The sequence below is a fragment of the Arachis duranensis genome, chromosome 3 (assembly GCF_000817695.3).
Source record: "Arachis duranensis cultivar V14167 chromosome 3, aradu.V14167.gnm2.J7QH, whole genome shotgun sequence".
Taxonomy (NCBI): domain Eukaryota; kingdom Viridiplantae; phylum Streptophyta; class Magnoliopsida; order Fabales; family Fabaceae; genus Arachis; species Arachis duranensis.
Genome location: NC_029774.3, coordinates 54,986,097 through 55,003,769, shown reverse-complemented (window position 1 = coordinate 55,003,769; position 17,673 = coordinate 54,986,097). Strand labels below are relative to the sequence as shown.

The 17,673-nt window shown below is 36.5% G+C and overlaps 2 protein-coding genes across 2 annotated transcripts in view; both read left to right on the top strand.

Moving 5' to 3' along the window:
• LOC107479444 (uncharacterized) overlaps positions 1–6,053 on the top strand; it is a gene marked incomplete in the record, with an annotated part of 6,497 nt that extends 444 nt beyond the window's left edge. The window contains 7 exon segments of the mRNA XM_052259057.1: positions 26–166; positions 600–827; positions 1,794–2,001; positions 2,775–2,911; positions 3,252–3,332; positions 4,798–4,864; positions 4,965–6,053. Coding sequence (XP_052115017.1) covers positions 26–166; positions 600–827; positions 1,794–2,001; positions 2,775–2,911; positions 3,252–3,332; positions 4,798–4,864; positions 4,965–5,330 — 1,228 coding nt within the window.
• A 4,612-nt stretch (positions 6,054–10,665) lies between these two features.
• Positions 10,666–11,382, top strand: LOC107479458 (phosphatidylinositol 4-kinase gamma 8-like). Its single transcript, XM_016099590.1, has one exon. The coding sequence runs from the start codon at positions 10,666–10,668 to the stop codon at positions 11,380–11,382; it is 717 nt and encodes a 238-aa protein (XP_015955076.1).
• Positions 11,383–17,673: the final 6,291 nt, after the last annotated feature.

Sequence of the window (17,673 nt, the reverse complement as noted above, 5' to 3'; positions counted from 1 at the left end):
ATATAATTGATAATTGATTCGTTAGGAAGGAGCTTGCGGTGACGAACGGCGAAGCGATTGTAGCTGCTGTGAAGGAGACTCTGAGATACGGTTTGTTCCTTGGAACCTTCGCCGGAACGTTTGTTTCCATGGACGAGCTTATTGGTGCTCTCGGAGGTCACCGTAGGCATGTTCTCTGTTTCTCTCTCTCTCTTTTCGTGTCTCTGCCAGAATGTAGATCCTGTTGAAAGTTCAGGAACTTTAACCTTAAACCTTACTAAATTATAATGAATTTTGTAAATTTAACTTCTTTTTCTTCTGGATTCTCCGTTGCATGTATGTTCTATTAGTTTGAAGTTGTGGATTAGTGATATACATTGATTTTTGTCACAACTGAGATATAAGTGAGAGTTTTACTGTTTTAATATATATCAAGTGCAGTTAGCCTAAGAGTAGTTAGAGTTAGTCAGCATAATGGAAGTTAGTTAAGTCAGTTTGTTGGTTAACTAACCCTAACTACTGTTTGCTTAAGTTAATTCTACTCGATATATTGCAAAAGAGAGTGATTGTGATTGGTGTTGTTGTGCTTGTGTTTGTGCCTCTCTTGTGTTGTAGTTCAGGACAGCAAGGTGGAGAGCCTTCCTGGCAGGGGCTCTTGCTGGGCCATCCATGCTTCTGACTGGTTTGGAGACACAGCACACGAGCTTGGCCATTTATATTCTCATGCGTGCTGCTGTGTTAGCGTCTCGGTGTGGGATCAAGAGCAAGCGGTTTGGGAGATATTGCAAGCCTCTCACCTGGAAGCATGGAGACATATTCCTCATGTGCCTATCCTCCTCCCAAATATTGTACGTAATGTTGTTGTTATGTACCCCTTTTCTGGATATATAATCTTTGCTGCCTTTTTTTTGTAGGAAACCTTATACACATGTATACACATGGCCATGCATGTGCATGTTGCTTCTTATACTGTTCCTCTTATGCTCTCTGTTTTACTTAGTTATTTTGCCGTTCAAGTTCTGTGGCAGTGAGAGTGTAATTTCTGCTATGAGATATATAAAATTGAACGGTCTAAATACAAACATGATGCATGATGGGACATTATTGGTCCATTTGTTCGATGTTGCTAACCCTAATTAGTCAGGCAAAGCTTAGGTGGTGATCTTGATGTTGACAAATGATGTGTAATATCTGAAAACATTGTCTGTGTTTCACTTGACTTCATAATCTGAACCTCTTTAACTTTCAGCATGAAATTGAAATTGCAGTTGTAATATTCAGTTCATTGATAAGCATGCGTCTAACCGTCTGTTTATATTGATTAAGTTAGCAACTGAGCATGATGTTTCGTGAGTATTAGAATCCTGATGTGCACAAATATCATGATGAGTCAGAAAGTGGGTCAGTGGTGCCCAGTAGATTAGTTTTGTAGTAGTGCCTAAATGACTGGGGATACCCTAGTCATAGACCTAACAATATTCTGCAGTTATTTGTTTTATTTAATCTAAGGTTAACTGAAGCTATAGGGTCTTGCCTTTTCTGGATTATTAACAATTTATTTATCTGTATTTACTCATTTTTCCAGATGTGAAATGATGAATATCTTTAGTTTTCTGGTATGTTAAAAGATAAAAAATAAATAGGAAGATAATAAGGAACGGAAATGACATTTCACTGATATATTTGGTGTCCATCTCAAGATTATTCCAGATAAACCTTTTTATTTACATCATGGAAAATGTTCTACTTATTATGTAGTAGAAAAAAATATTTGGATACCTATCATTAAGTATCGCTGAATATTTTGATTTCAGGTCTGCTTATATATTAAAGCAAGAGAGTTTGCCATCTTCATATAAGTCTTTCCTTAATAAACATGGTGGGAAGGATGCAGTTATCCTACAAGGTGTAAAGGAGATAGCCAGTGGCAAGCCTTTTACTAATTTGGAAGCAATAGAGAATTACTACAAGACCATTGGTGTTGATGTGAAATTAGATCCAAGTATGAAAGTCCCATGCTCGGTATGAAATAAAGATTGTTCTTCGTTTCCAGTCTTATTTTTATCTTTTGATCTCAGCAAGTGTAATTACAGTATAGGTATAGAAATTAAATAAAATTAAACATTTATCTGTGTTCAATATCGGATTTAAAACCCAATTTGATATAGTTGAGGCAATTATTTTACAGTAATCACCATATTGGTCCCTAACAATATTAGACAAATTAGTCTCTACTAAAATAAAATGACAAATTAATCCTGTCTTTTAAAATTAAACAATTTAATCCCTCTACCATAGTAATATTAGGGACTAAACTTTGTCTAACATCTAAAAGATTAGGGAACAATTTGTCAATATTCTTTGAGGTACTGCGCAAACCTATTTGAGGTACTGCGCATTATTTTACAATTGAATCATGAGAAATGTGACTGCTACGATGAATGCTATCTCATTTGATTTGAGATTACATTTAAACTCCAAACCCACGCATTCCCTTTAATCGATGTATAGACTCTAGTGGAAACATATAGGTTTCGTTTCTGTTCTATGCCCTAACATAGTTCCCATATAAATTTAATCAGGGTTGTGGTATTTAATTTCCCATTATTTTATGTCTTCTATTGGGTCCTATGGTTGTAGTTTGTGATAATGGCTCGATGAATTTTATTAAACTGTGCAATTGTGATTTCAGTTTCAAACATTCATCAGAATTGGTTATATAAATTTTGTTACCCATGTATAATTTGTTATCATTGTTGCTTCTTTCAATGTTCAAAGTCAGTGATGTTTTGCAGATTGTACATGGGAATCAATCATGTGGAGAACATATCCTTTCTTTTCTTGTTGAAGCCTACAAGAGAGCATTACCTGTTTATCTTCCAGTTTATCTGATACCTGCCCTAATAGTTCACAGAAATGGACTTTTGAAAAGGTGATCAGATTAGAATAGCAATCAATCTTGCACATTACCTAACCTTTTGTGAGACCTTTATGAAATATATGTTTTGTGAAATTTTAATTACTGTTTAAGCTTTGATTCATGTTCTACTTTTACGGTGGCTTTCCAGTTTCCAAAGTGATTACAATAGTGCATTATCTGTGGCACAAAGGCTGGTTTTACTAAATGGGCTTTGCTTGACATTAAGTCATTCTGTTTTGAGCCTTCTCAAATTTAGCACCATATGCACCTTGTGCTTGGAGCCTTTTTATGACATTCAATATGAGAATATCCTGCTTATTCTTATTGGCCATTTTTAAATGCTTATGTGCAGGCCTAACACAATATTGGCCAAAGGTCTTCTTGGCACAGCAAGATCAAGCTTATTTTTATCTGTTTATTGTGCATCTGCCTGGTTAGTTTCATGAACTTGTGTGGACTATTCTTTATTTATTATGTTCTTAGTTGTCTTAAGTTTTGAATATGGTTTTTTTAAGTGAACATGGTCAAATTTAGGGGTGTTTACCCACTACCTGAACCAAATTGTAATAAACCGGTTTCAAATATATAAAACCAACTAAACCCAACCATTTATGAAAAATGATGTACCAATTAGAAATCCTTTTCTTCTCTCCCACTCTCACTATATCCTTAGTCTCTTCCCCAACAACAGCCATCACACCACTCCATAATCCAATATCAAAGAATACAGGAAATTTTAAATACAAAACAATTCTCAAATGCAAAATTAATCCATTGCCAATCAACTCAAAGGGTTCTATGGGCATGTAAGATCAGAGACAGTGGATATCTTCTGGGATGTTGAGGTTTGGAACTTGGAACTGTGATTGTTATCCACTCTCTTCCCCCTGTTTTTTTTTTTCTTTGAGAATCAATAAATGTGCATGGTGCCTCTGGAGTTGTAACAGCAATCCTGTGTTGGCGGAGACTGTGACTGCGATTGTGGAGCTTGCTCCAACAGTTTCAATCGCACTCCAGCGAAATCGCATGCCTCCGACCATTTCAGTTGTGCTACATCTCGTTCCTATTGCTGTCATCACCAATGTAGTTCTCTTCTCTCTTATCCTCTCTGCCGTGTCCCTCAACTGTGCTGGATCTGCCTCTGCCGCCACAGTCGTCAGTTGTACCCGGTTGCATGCCACTGCTCGTTAGACAAGGCCAGTTTAAGTTCACTACGGCAAAGCACTGAAGCAGAAGCAAACATTCTTCTCCAATAACAGTCTTATTTCACTAGGTGGGTTGGCTGGATCAAATGATACCATTGTGTTTGTTCATACATAACTCTTTATACTTTAATCTCTTTTGATGAGCTCATTCAGAGTTTTCTTTGGTCTCCTTGTACCCCCTAGCCACCGAACTATCTCATCTAATCTAATCTATTCCACTCTCTTGACTAGCTGTTGTTCTGGCTTTCTACAAATATGTTAAAACTACCTAAGGCAAAACTGTGAAGAAAGCAACAAAAAAGGAAAAAGGTGATATACATGTCATTACATGAGATGACAGATCATAAGTGATTTGGGATAATGGTGTACAAGTGGTTTAAACTGGTTTTAATGGATTGGTTGACTTGATCCAATAAAAGCAATTATAGGTTTTATGTTTCTTCCCAAAATAATTCTGGTTTTACTGGATAGGTTCTGCTTAGATTAATGTTTGGATCCAGATATGATTGTCTAGAACATGCCTAGTCACATTGCAATATGTTTGTATATTTTTGTCTGCGTTTAGTAGCTTTTTTCTTTTTCTTATTCTCATTCTTTTTATGTTCATCTCACTGAGAAATTCTCAGCATGAATTTTTTAAAAAAAAAAAGAGTGAATAATGATTATAAGATGGATGCCTTTGTTCTTCATCAGGATGTGGACGTGCTTTCTGTTCAGGATCTTCAAAAGATGTAATATTCCAATGGTGGCCATGGGAACAGTATGTTGCAACTAGCATAATTGTGTTAACGGTTTATGTACACTTCTATTTGTCATCCTGTTTGATTGTTATAAAACTCAAACTTTGCATTCTTGTGCAGTTCCCAACGGGCCTTGCATTGGCTATTGAGAAGAAAAGCAGGCGAATAGAGATATCATTATACTGCTTTGCACGGGCCATCGAGAGTTTCTTCACATGCTTAGCAGATGCAGGATATCTCCCTCACTCAAGGAGAATCAAGAGAGCTGATGTAGTAGTTTTCAGCTTGTCAACAGCTATCATAATGCACTGCTATGCTGAGGAGAGGGATGTTTTCAGATCCAAATATCTTAATGTTCTTGACTGGGTATTTGGTGTACCGCCTCCTCCATGTGAAACCCCGCGGTGCAACCCACAGGGCAAAGGGACAACAAATATGCCAGCACCAGCAGAGTATTCTTTACCCGGGAAAATTGCACTTGACTAGGCGGTACATTGATGATGTTGCTTTCCCCAGGTGACAATTAGAGCCTGATTATTGTGTGGGAATTTCTTTGGTGAAGAGTGAACTTGGGTGAAGAGTTTTTAAAGAGAGTGCGCATTGCATGTGATACATTTTATTGTAGAACAAACCATCTTTAGTTTTTACCCAACTTCATTCTTCACCATGGTATTACCTTTATTGTGTTGGGCAAGGGAACTACAATCATTACTTGAACGTGACTGCATACATGAAAAATACTTGTATGTTTCTTAAACACATTAATACGTTTTCCAAGAACATTTACAACTACTCATTCTTATTATCTATAAATTTGTAAGTTATACACACAGAAAACTGAGTAGTTCTAAATGTTAAGAACATATGTGGGTGTTATGAACATGCAAGTATTTCTTGTAGTCTTGGAGTATCCAGTTAACTCAGGGATATCAGAAGATCGAAGGTCTCTTTTTAATGTTTATTGCTGCATGGTATTTTGAAGCAGTGGCATACCAACTAACCTATTGATCACTCTAATGATATTATTCTCTGGTGACCATTATTAGCAGTGCCAAGAATTAACTCCTCAGCAATCTAATTCTGGATCAGCCGCACATATCTTCTCTTTGTAACTTCAAAATCTTTGAAAGCTTTGCTTATTTGATTTGTTAATTTGATTTTACATATTTATTAATATATTGAAGTGGAAGTGATTCAAGAGGTTAGTTATTTTTACCCTTGTATCAGAAATATAGCCCTGACTGAGTAAACCTTCTCATGGGTAATTTATGCTTTCATCTCTTCGGTAGGGTTGTTAGAAAGATATAAAGATAGAGACCATCAGACACGATGTATTTGATTGCAAACATAGATACAGACGACTTCTGTTTTTTAACAACTTTTTGTATTTTCAGACTCTTAGAAGGTGGAAACAGTGCTGGTTAAATGCGGGAATGAATTCGAGTAAATTACTAAAATGGTTTTTGTTTTTACTGTTAAGGGATCTGTCAGAGGTATAGCTCGTCGCAGAAGGGGAGATGTCGTTTTGTCTTCTCCATAGATGAGTTATACGCTGGACTCCAAAAAACACCAGATGGGGTTGGTATATGCAAAAAGTACTTCAACGCTCAACTTAGTAATAATTCAAAGACAGTGAGAGTGACTTAAGTGAGTATTAGGTTTTGATATGTCTTTTACCTTGACTTAATGTTACCTTATATAGATTGAATAGAGACCAAGTATTTTGAATATACTCAGTTAGCGAATGATAAGTTATGGTTATGGTGAGAACCACAATGTGTTTACTGTGATATTCTTAGCATCTGTTTTGACTATTTTATTGAGTTGGCGGTGATGACGTGTGATGAAGTTATCATGTCGTTGTGCTGAGTGTTATCATGCTTTTGAGTTATTAGATGAGTTATAACTTTTTTTTGCCGAGGTATAGGTTTCATTGGCCGAGTTATAGTTAATGGATCAAGACTTGTTCTTTGAGTAAAAGGTGGCAATTATTGAGTAATATGGAATGAGAAAGACTGTAACGGTCGAGTTATAGATATAACGACCGAATTATGTGTTGGTAATTTATGAGTCATGAAAATCCTAATGTTCTTTTGACCAAATCTCTGAATTATAGCTTGTAGTCGCTAAGTTATAATGATCAGATCACAGCTCCAAAGCTTGACTTGTTTATATTTAAGAGAAGTAGATTGAGCTTTTATGAAAATCGAGTTATAACTCAGCATGATATGGAAGAGATGCGGTTGTGTTATAATTCAGAGATACGAGTATTAGTCCCGTACGATCAAGTTGATAATCTTAAAAATAAAATTGTATCAGTATAATTTTGAACGAGCTTATAAATGATTGTTTGTTAGATTGATCCCATAAAAGGGATCTACATATGCTGTTTATTGATTTGGAAAAAGCGTATGATAGGGTGTCAAGGGAGGTCTTATGGAAGGTTTTAGAAAAGAGGAGAATAAGGATCGCATATATTCGTACAATTAAATACATGTATGATGGGGCCATAATTAGTGTGAAGACTCAAGGTGGTGTGACAGAGGAATTTCCTATTGGTATAGGATTACACCAGGGATCATCCTTAGTCCATAATTTTTTACATTAGTCTTGGAAGTATTCAGAGCACATCCAAGAGTCTGTGTCATGATGCATGCTTTTTGCCAATGATATCGTCCTTTTGGGAGAGACAAGAGAAGATCTAAATAAGATGTTAGACTTATGGAGAGAAGCTCTAAAAGTGTATAGTCTGCGCATAAGCCGTAGCAAGACGGAATATATGGAATGTAAGTTCAGTCTGAGAAGGAAAAATCCTAATATAGAGGTGAAGATTGGAGAAAACATCCTACGAAAAGTTAAAAATTTTAAGTATCTTGGGTGCATCATACAGGATAATAGAGAGATTGAATAGGATGTAAATCATAGGATCCAAGCAAGTTGGTCAAAATGGTAGAGTGCATCTGGTTTTATTTGCGACAAAAAAGTACTTTTAGAACTTAAAGGTAAATTCTATCGCACCGCTATAAGACTGGCTATGCTTTATGGTACGGAGTGTTGGACGGCCAAAGGGGAACATGAATATAAGCTGAGTGTGGAAGAGATGAAAATGTTGGGATGGATGAGTGGTCATACGTGATTGGATAAAATAAGAAACGAAGATATAAGGGAGAGAGTTGGAGTAGCACCCATTGTGGAAAAGATGGTTGAATCGTGTCTCAAGTGATTTAGACATGTGAGAAGAAAACCGATAGAACACCTAGTCAGGAGGGTGGATGAGATGGAAGATGGACAAGGGGTAAAAGGTAGAGGAAGACCTAAGAAGACCATCCGTGAGGTGGTCAAACGAAATTTACATATAAACGATCTCTTTATAGACATGATACTTGACAGAGTACAATGACGTCGTTTGATTAATGTAGCCGACCCCACCTAGTGGGACAAGGCTTTGTTGTTGTTGTTAGACCGACGCCAACTTATAAGTGTTGGTTTGTTTGATTGATTCTGACTTTTAGTTATCAGTTTGTTTGAAGTGATTCTGACTTATAGGTGTCAGTTGTTTGGGTTGATTCCAACTTTAATGTTGGTTTATCGGAATATGCGAGTGTGTAGGAAAAATAGTAGCCAAACTAAAGACATGAATAAAGAAAAAATAGTAGCCGAACTAAAGGCATGAATAAAAATAAAGAATGATTAAGTTAAAATAATGTACTATTTATTGAGAATTATCCTCTTAACATAGAAGGTATAGGATACAATGTCTCGTTAAAACTATTCCAAGCAAAATCGAGCGTGAAAAAGATCTTGCGAGTGAAAAAAAGAGTACATCTTCGAGTCTTGACTTATAACTTAGCTGTGATATAACTTCAGAGAAGTTACGTTCCAAGTACTAGATAGTTCTTTGCCTAATAGTGTTTGAAGGGTATAAGTCCCTTGCCGATCACCTTGCTAATTCGAAAGGGTCCTTTTGGTCGTCTTCTTTTGATTGAGTTGGTTTATTAATTTGCCGGACTTGTTTAAGTTTTTATATTTCCATCTGTCTAACTGCTTTTTCTCGAAATTTTGTTAAAGTCTTCGGCTTGGTGATAGCAACAATCTCGTGGAACTTGCTAAGAGGAAGACCACTCTTGAGGATATGGAGGTGGATGTCGGGGTTGAGGTTGGGAATCTCCTTTGTTATCTTATTGAACCTCGTCATTTAGTCACAGAGACTTTCATGTTGACCTTGTTTGGTTGTGCTAAGGTAGTCGAAATCATGGACATAAATATTGGATGCTGCAAAATTGTTAATGGAGAGATCGGCCAATTCCTAAAAAATAGAGATAAAAAATAGAGATAAAACCTGTAGGTAAATGAAAATCAGAGTAAAACAGAACCATCTAAAAATTTGGGAAAAAACCGACATAATATTGGCTCAGAAGCACAATTATGAAATATCATTGAGTGGAACTTAGTGACATGTATGTTTGGGTCTCTAATCCCTTATATGGCTTTAGCGTGATTAGTAGGGTGAAGTTCTTCGGCATCTAAACTTCATGATTTTCTCGGAAAAAAGGGTTTGGACGTCTTGTTAGCATCTTTAATGTTGTGACTTCTACTAGAGGAGGAGTTCCTAACACATGTTCGCCATCATTATTAGCATGCTTGCGATCTTTCTTGTTATTTAGGTTTTTTGTTGTTGTGTAACAACTTGGTTACCCTTTGGACCTCGGCCTCAAGCGCAACGTTCTTAGCTAATAATTCGGCCTAAGTTGGTGGATGAGGTGGTGAAGTTTGCTCATCAGCTATTATCGAGATCCTACAAAAAAATGGAATAAAAAGTGGGAAAAGAAAATGTGGGGCAATGTTAAGGTTGGCCCACGGTGGGAGAGATATTAACTGACTATTAGGTTTTTAGATGTCTTTTACCTTGATCTAATGTTACCTTATATAGTCTGAATAGAGACTAAGCATTTTGAATATACTTGGTCAGTGAATCATAAGTTACGGTTGTGGTAAGAACCTCAATGTGGTTATCGTGATATTCTCAGCATCTGTTTTAACTATTTCATTGAGAAGTTGATGATGATGTGTGATAAAGTCATCATGTTGTTGTGCTAAGTGTTATCATGTTTTTGAGTTATGGGTTGAGTTACAACTTCTTTAGGCCATGATATACGTTTTATTGGCCGAATTATAGGTAATTGATCAAGATTTGTTCTCCGAATAATAGGTGGCAGCTACCAAGTAATACGGAATGGACCAGATTGTAACAGTCGAGTTATAGATATAACGACCGAGTTATATGTTGGTAATTTATGAGTCATGAAAACCCTAACGTTCTTTTGACCTAATCTTCGAATTATAGCTTGTAGTCGCCGAGTTATAGTAATCAGACCAGTTTTTAAAGAATTTAGGATAAAAAAGTATTTGGAAAAGTAAAACAGACTAAATTTTATCTTTTTAAAAAAATGGATATATTAGTCTTTAGAAAATAAAACGAGAATAAATTAGTTTATAATAGTGTTTTTACACAAATGACAAATCGGTCTCATATTTGTTCGTCTTTGAGAAATTTTATCTTAAACAAATTGTTCCTTGAGAATTCAAAAGTAATGAAGAGTAATTATCTAAATTAGTCCCTGAGAATTTTAAAAACGGACATTTTAGTCTCCGAAAAAAATGAATACACATATAGATCCCCATAGTTTATCTCTATTGGCCAAAACAGTCTCCAAATCAGTTTCCGACGTAACTAACGGAGAATACTGAGTTGGCACATTAACTTGAACACGTGGTTTTTAAGTGTCCATGTGTGCTACATCCACGTGTGCGACGTCCACATATGCGAGGGGACAAAACAATGCTGGCTTTCTTCTCCTTCACAGCCATGTTCTTCGTCTACCGCATTCCCTTCTTCTCCTTCCTCTTTTTTTCAGTGTCAACCCTCTCCCTTTCTCACTCCCTTACACCTCTTGACAACTACCTCCATCTTGAATCTGAAGAAGCTGACATCATCCATCATAACATCTCCACTTCATGCCTCCCCTTAACCACTTTATCATCTGGGGAAGACCTTCCTTCTTCCTCGCATCCAATCGAGATTGTTCGCAGCACTGGGGCTCCGGTCCATGCTCTGGTTGTCGAGGTCGCAATTGCCTTGGCCTCTGATCTTCACCCTAAACCACTCCCAAAAGGTCTTGGCGGTGCTTGCCTCTTCTGCAACCCAATCAGTAGCAAAAACATTTTCGTAGCAAAGCCTGTCGACGAAGAGCCCTTAGTCTTAAACAACTCAAAGGACCTAGGCTCTCAACTACTAGGCCAACTGGGCCTCAAGACTTCAATTCGCATTGGTGAGGCTGCTACCTGTGAGCTTGCTGCATATCTCCTTGATCATGATTTCTTTGCTTCTGTACCTCTAACAACCCTCATCAAATTCTCTTATGCTTCTTTCTTCGCTAATGGCGCGCTTAAACTCGCATCGCTTCAACGCTTCATTGGTCACGCTTTTTATGCTGGCAAGTTGGGACCTTCTCTCTACTCTGTTTCCCCTGTTCACTAGATTAGAGTCTTGGACATTCACCTTCTCAACCATGATAGACACGTCGGTAACATGCTAGTTATGAATTCTAGCTTCGTTTCTGGTGTTGTTGAAAAATTCAGTTAATTAATGACTAATTAACCCATAAATTAGAATTTATTCTAGAAAATAAAAAATGTGATTTTTATGACTTAATATGATAGAGGAGATTGAAACGAGAATTTCGATACCAATTTTATAGAAATCGGCTTAAGATTGGACCGAACGGGCCAAATCGGACCAACCGGACCCATCTTGGGCCCTTAACCTAACCAAACTAAACCTAAAACCCTAAAAACAGCAGTCTCTCTCCTCTCTAAACCCTCAAGCACGCTGAAAATGAGAAAGGGAGTGAGGGGAAGAACACTCTTCCAAAGTTCCAACTCTCATTTGATCCTCAAACCACCATAACTTTTGATCCGTAGCTCCGATTGCCGCACCGTTCGCGGCCACGCGTTCACCGTGATGAACTCTACAAAATCCACTACTTTGTTTTTGAGGTAAGCCACGATTTTGTTCCAGTTTTCTCAGCCTTAAATTCGAATTTTATGGAGAAAAAGTATTGAGATTTTGGGCTCTTTGATGTTATAGGACCCAACTATCTTGAAGGAGATGATTAATCTTGTCTCCTTGATCTTTCGGTGTGGTAAGATTCTCAACCCTAGTAGAATTTGTTGGTTTATGATGTTTGGGTATTGAGTTGTTGTGATTGGATGTGATAATTGTGGCTTAGGTAGTGTGTATGTAAATATTGAAGCTTGATTGAGGTTTTAGAAAGCTTGGAAAAGGGTTTTGGTGTGTTAAAAATCTGTTCTTAGAGTGTCGAAGCCTTGAGAGCTTGTGAAAAAGTGATTTGGAAGTGCTTCGGGTTGAGCGGAAAAATCGGCTAAGGTATAATCTCGGTTTCCTGTATCTAAAATATAATGTAGTGTGAAAACTTAGGCTAGAGGCCCTAAGATAGGAATTGAAATGTTGATGTTGTTGAATGGTTGAGATAAATTATGTGGTCATATATGTGATTATGAATATTGATATTTTGATGATATGATGCATGAGAGATATGCATGTTTTGATATATGCTTGATGATCAATTGAGGTTGAGTTGTGGGTAAAACCATGTTGGTGGTGGAAATGATATTGATTATATGTAATGATGGTTGATTGGAAGTGGTGTTGTTGAAAATTGGGATGAGGAAGAATATATGACTTGATAATGTGTTTGAAATTGAGTTATTTGGTTGAGATGGGTTAAAATGGTGGGATGGTGGTTTGTGATTTTGATAAAAATATTAATGTGTGAGTTGAGGAGGCTTGAGGTTGATTTTTGGTATGTTTTGGTTGATTTTAAAAAGGGTTGGAATTGGTTTGTCTTGAAAATGGCACTTTGTGGTTTTGTATGAAAATGTAATTTTTGGGCATACTCTGATGGAGCATAACTTGGACTCCGGATCACAAATTTGTGCCAAACTTATTTAGAAATAAAATTGGATTCGGGATGTGTATGCCGCTCAAAGAACGGGTGAAAAATTATTTGAAACAGAGAAGTTATGCCCGTCGGAAGTTTGGGGTTTGAAACTGTGAATTCTGCAGCTTTTAACTTAGTAAAAGTTTTGGCAGAACGCACTTCCCCGCGTAAGCGTGGCCGATGCGCACGCGTCGTTTTCAAATGTTCACTACCCACGCGTGCGCCTGGCCGACCCGTACGTGTCGATGTGCAGATTCAATTGCCCAGCCAAATTCCCGAGAGTTGTGCGAGAATTGGACTAGCTTTGTGCGTGGGGCACAAAACGCACCCACGCGTACGCGTGGCTGACGCGCGGGAGTCACCCGTCTTTTCTCTTCTCCACGCATATGTGTGGGCGACGCATATGCGTCACTATACTTTTGGCTTTCCACGCGTGCGCGTGGGACCCTGTTTTTACCCACATGGTTGATTTTTGAGTTTTCAAAGCCAAATTTCATACTTCTAAGCCTCTGACCTCACCCATTATGTCTTAAATCATTACGATATGCCTAGCAATGGGAAATGAGCTAGAAAATGTGGTAACTTGTGAATGAAGAAAGGGGAGAATTAATGATCAATGATGGTCAAAGATGATTGTATGAGATACGGAGGATGGCGGTAGAAGTGCCTTATGTGCCATGAGTCGAAGGGTTGTATTTGCTAATAAATTAGCTGGTTATGGATTGAATTATGAACCGAATGGCTGAGTTATTGCCGAATTACGGCGGAGCCATTAATGAATTATGGCTGAGTATGATTGCATATATGCTTATTGAATGAAATATGAATGTTGCACTTTCATTATCTGAGATACGAGTTTTACTGGGTGAAAGTAGTGGCTAGCCACCACGTGCTCCAGGTGGAGACTCGATACTCTGCTGACCCTATGTCGTAAGTATGGCCGGACATTGTCAAAGTTCCAGATGAGCTCGCCCCCGTGAATATACACCAGTGAGGGTGTTGGATATGAGTTATGAATTATTTTGTGAATAACTCAAGTTGGGGATGCACGATAGAGAGACAGTCCAATAGTTAGCTACCAGGACTTGTCGGGTTGGCTTTATAACCGACAGATGAGACTCATCAGCCATTAGGACAGGCATTCATCAGATGCATATTATGTGAATTATTTGGAATTGCCTAATTGACTGCATATTACTTGCTAATTGTCTAAATGCCATATCTGCTTCCTATTTGTATATCTCCTTGTCTGATATTATGGTGTTTGCCATATTATATTACTGCTGGCGGTTGGGAAGTTTGAAGGATTTGGAAAGGAAAGTATTAGTTAGACTGAAGATTTTTAGTCAGTTGCCATTTATGGTTTAGTTTATTTATAAGCTTTGATTTATCTGTTGGAAATTCTAGGATTGTCTTCGGCTTTTCCAAGACATTACATGTTAGATATGTGGGCACTGTTACATTACTAAGAACCTCCGGTTCTCACCCATGCAAATTTTGTGGTTTTCAGATGCAGGACGTGAGGCTCCTCGCTGAGACATGCTGGAGACTTTTGGATTAGCGAAGATCCTTGGTTCTCAGGTCTTTACCTTGGTTTTATATTTTCACTTATATACTTTTATCTCCACTAAATAATACATACTGTGTTGACTCCTCTTAGAGGTTGTTTTGGAGAATAGGTTTTGTATTTCGCCCTTCGGGTTTCCTTTGGGTTCCTTGCCTTTTATATACATGTATATACTTTTATGCTCGAACCGGTTATCTTCGCAACCGGGTCTTAAGTTTTTGATATTTGTGTTTTTGGCACTCTTTGTATATATTCTCGCGTTAGCTCATCCTTTATCCGTTACGCAATGTTATCAACCGGAGTGTTGCACTTTTCAATTTACGATTTTGTTTTACCTCTTTTTCTTCAAAGGCTCATAGTTATAAATATTCTTTTACACTACTATACGTACTAAATTTTAATTTTGAGGTCGTAATGCTTTTCCATCTCTATTTTATGACTTAAGCATAAGACTCTGCATGGTAGGGTGTTACAGTTGTTGTTCATCTTGTTCCCATCGACCATGTCTTCTGCCTCCCTAAGTGGCATGATCCTTATTTTGAGTGGCTCCATTGACCACAAGTTTCTACAATGTTCTCCAACTTAGAACTTGATTACATTTCAAAACTCAGTCCATTTAACGACGCTCGAATTCAAAGATATGAGCTTCTTCTATTGAGGGAGTCCTCAATTAGGGTTCTTCTTGTTTGCACCATTTCTTGAAGCATGTTGTAGCAACAGGGCTTTGCCACACCGATATAGGTTACTGATGATGAGGCAGTTTTTTGGTGGCAAAGAAACACTGAGCGATTTTTGTCGAGAGGAGAAAAAGGGTGAGAAAGGATATGGTGGAAAAGGAAAAGAGGAGGAAGAAGAGGATGATGGTAGTTCGGTGGATGAAGAAAACCAAGGACTTTTTTGTCCCCTCGTACACGTGGACACTTAACGTTCACATGTGTAAGTTAACGTATCAACTCAGGATTTTTTGGTAGTGAGTCACACCGAAAACTGGTTTGGGGAATGTTTTGGCCAAATGGAGAAAAACTACAGGGACTGATATGCGTATTAATTTTTTTGGACTAAAATATCTGCTTTTAAAATCTACGGAGACTGATTTAGATAATTACTTAGTAATAAATAACTTAATAAAAAATGTAGACATTGAACATGTATTAGGTTTCTTCGTTGTTTTTCAATCGAATTCTAACAACATGCATGTTGACGTATTTAATTTCTGCATAGCCTGTAAATGTCCTAGTAAAAACGTGTGTTTGACTTTCCTTTTGTTTTCTATTTTTATTTTTATTTTTAATTTTCAATCTTTAGAATTTTACAAAAAAAAATAAAAACAGGGCATAAAACTAAAAAATGTGTTAGGCAAAAAAAAAAACAATATTATCTAAGAAGAAAATTTGAATGATGCAAAGGAGGTTGTAATTGACAAGATGTTGTTGGGTATACTTGATTAAAGATGTAACTGACAGAGGTAGCAATGTAAAGCGTTAAGGAAACAACTGTAGGAACGGTTACTAATTCAAACCTGAAAACTAGCGAAGATATTATAGAAGTAACTGTTAATGGACATTAGATTAGTTTATAAATAGAATTTTGGGCAAACATTATAATGATTTCAGTTCTTTTAGGAGAACACTTGAAAATGGCAACATAAGTGTTCTGAAAATTGAACCAGACCGACCGATTCAACCGGATTAACCAGAAACTGATCTCTTAGTCGATTCGATTGATATGAAAAATCGTCTGACAAAAGCAGGTAAATAAACGGTTGAACCGGTAGTTAACCAGCCCTTCACCTTGCATTGCCAGGTCTACTCGGAGCTGCGGGCATCACTGCCTCTGTCCTCCTCGTCGTCGGCCACCCTGAGCACGTGTCTCTGTCCTCGGCGTCGAGCCCTCTCTCTCGGACATCAAGCCTCTGTCTTAGATCCCTTCTCTGTCTGAATTCACTTTTCTTCCTCCTTTGCCGTCACTTCTCGTCCCCCTTGCCATCGTAAGCAAAGCTGCTTCAATTTATGTTTCTTAGTTTGTTATTTTACTGATTTTGAGTTACTGGTTTTTCTGTCTTTGTTCATTTTTGTTTATTTTGTTAAATTTTGATAGACAATGGTTGATAATGTTTTGTTAAATTTTCTAAAATAATTTTGTTATTCGGAGTTACTGATTTTCTGAAATAATTTTGTATTTATTTGTAGTATAAACGAATGCTTTATCTCATTATTAATTTTATAAATGTCTTAGAGGGTTAGACACAAATATTATAGCTAAAACACAATCAAATCTTCAAATTATGCATGAATCTTGCTGAACGTGGTTGGTTAAATGGAACAAATGACACCGTTTATCTAAATTCAAAGCCAAAGCCATTGTCTCGATACACAGCATTCAATTATGCATAATTAATTTATAGCTGAAGATACCGTCCATTCATTTTGAGTGCCAAAATAAAAGAGAGACCCAATGAGGATATACTTTGACTTGTCTGCAATTTCACAATATTGATGTTGCAATTATCGGATTTTCTTTTACAGGAGGAGAAAAATAGTAAAAATGCTGCTCCTTTTCAAGCAAATCCGCTTATGAATGGCCTTTCCCCTCCTGGTTATCTTGATTGTCAAGAAATTGAGTTTGATTAGATTTTAATAATTAATTAAAAGTTTTTTATTTTGAATTTTTAATAATAAAATATAAACAAATTACTATATCAAATAGTAAAATTTTAAATTTTATTAATTTAAAAATATTAAATTTAAATCTTTAAAATTGTATATTGAATTTTTAATGATTTTTTTATATTCGATTAAATCCATTCAATTATGATTTTATTCTAGTTAGACTATTGAACTATCACTTAATTGGTTCAATAATTAGTTCGATTTTTACAACTTTTGCTAAAACAATTTCAACTTCAGAGAATAAAATTGGGAATTTTGAGTAATTCCTCTAAAATCTGAATTCAAACTTATATTTTATTTTTTATTTTTAATTAAAGTTCTTTACTTTTATTTATTTTTCTTCATTTTCTTCTTCCTTTCTCTTTTAATATTTGTATTTTTTATTTGTCTCTGACGCCTTGTATTTTTTCTTTTATTTTTTAATTTCATTTTTTTAATTCTGTTGACACTACAAAATAGACATTAAGATACCTATATTTTCTATTAAAAATAGAACAAAAATTGAGTCAAATAAATTAGCACACCCAATGAAATATTGTCAATAAAATATAGTTTTGTCAAAAAAAAAAAAA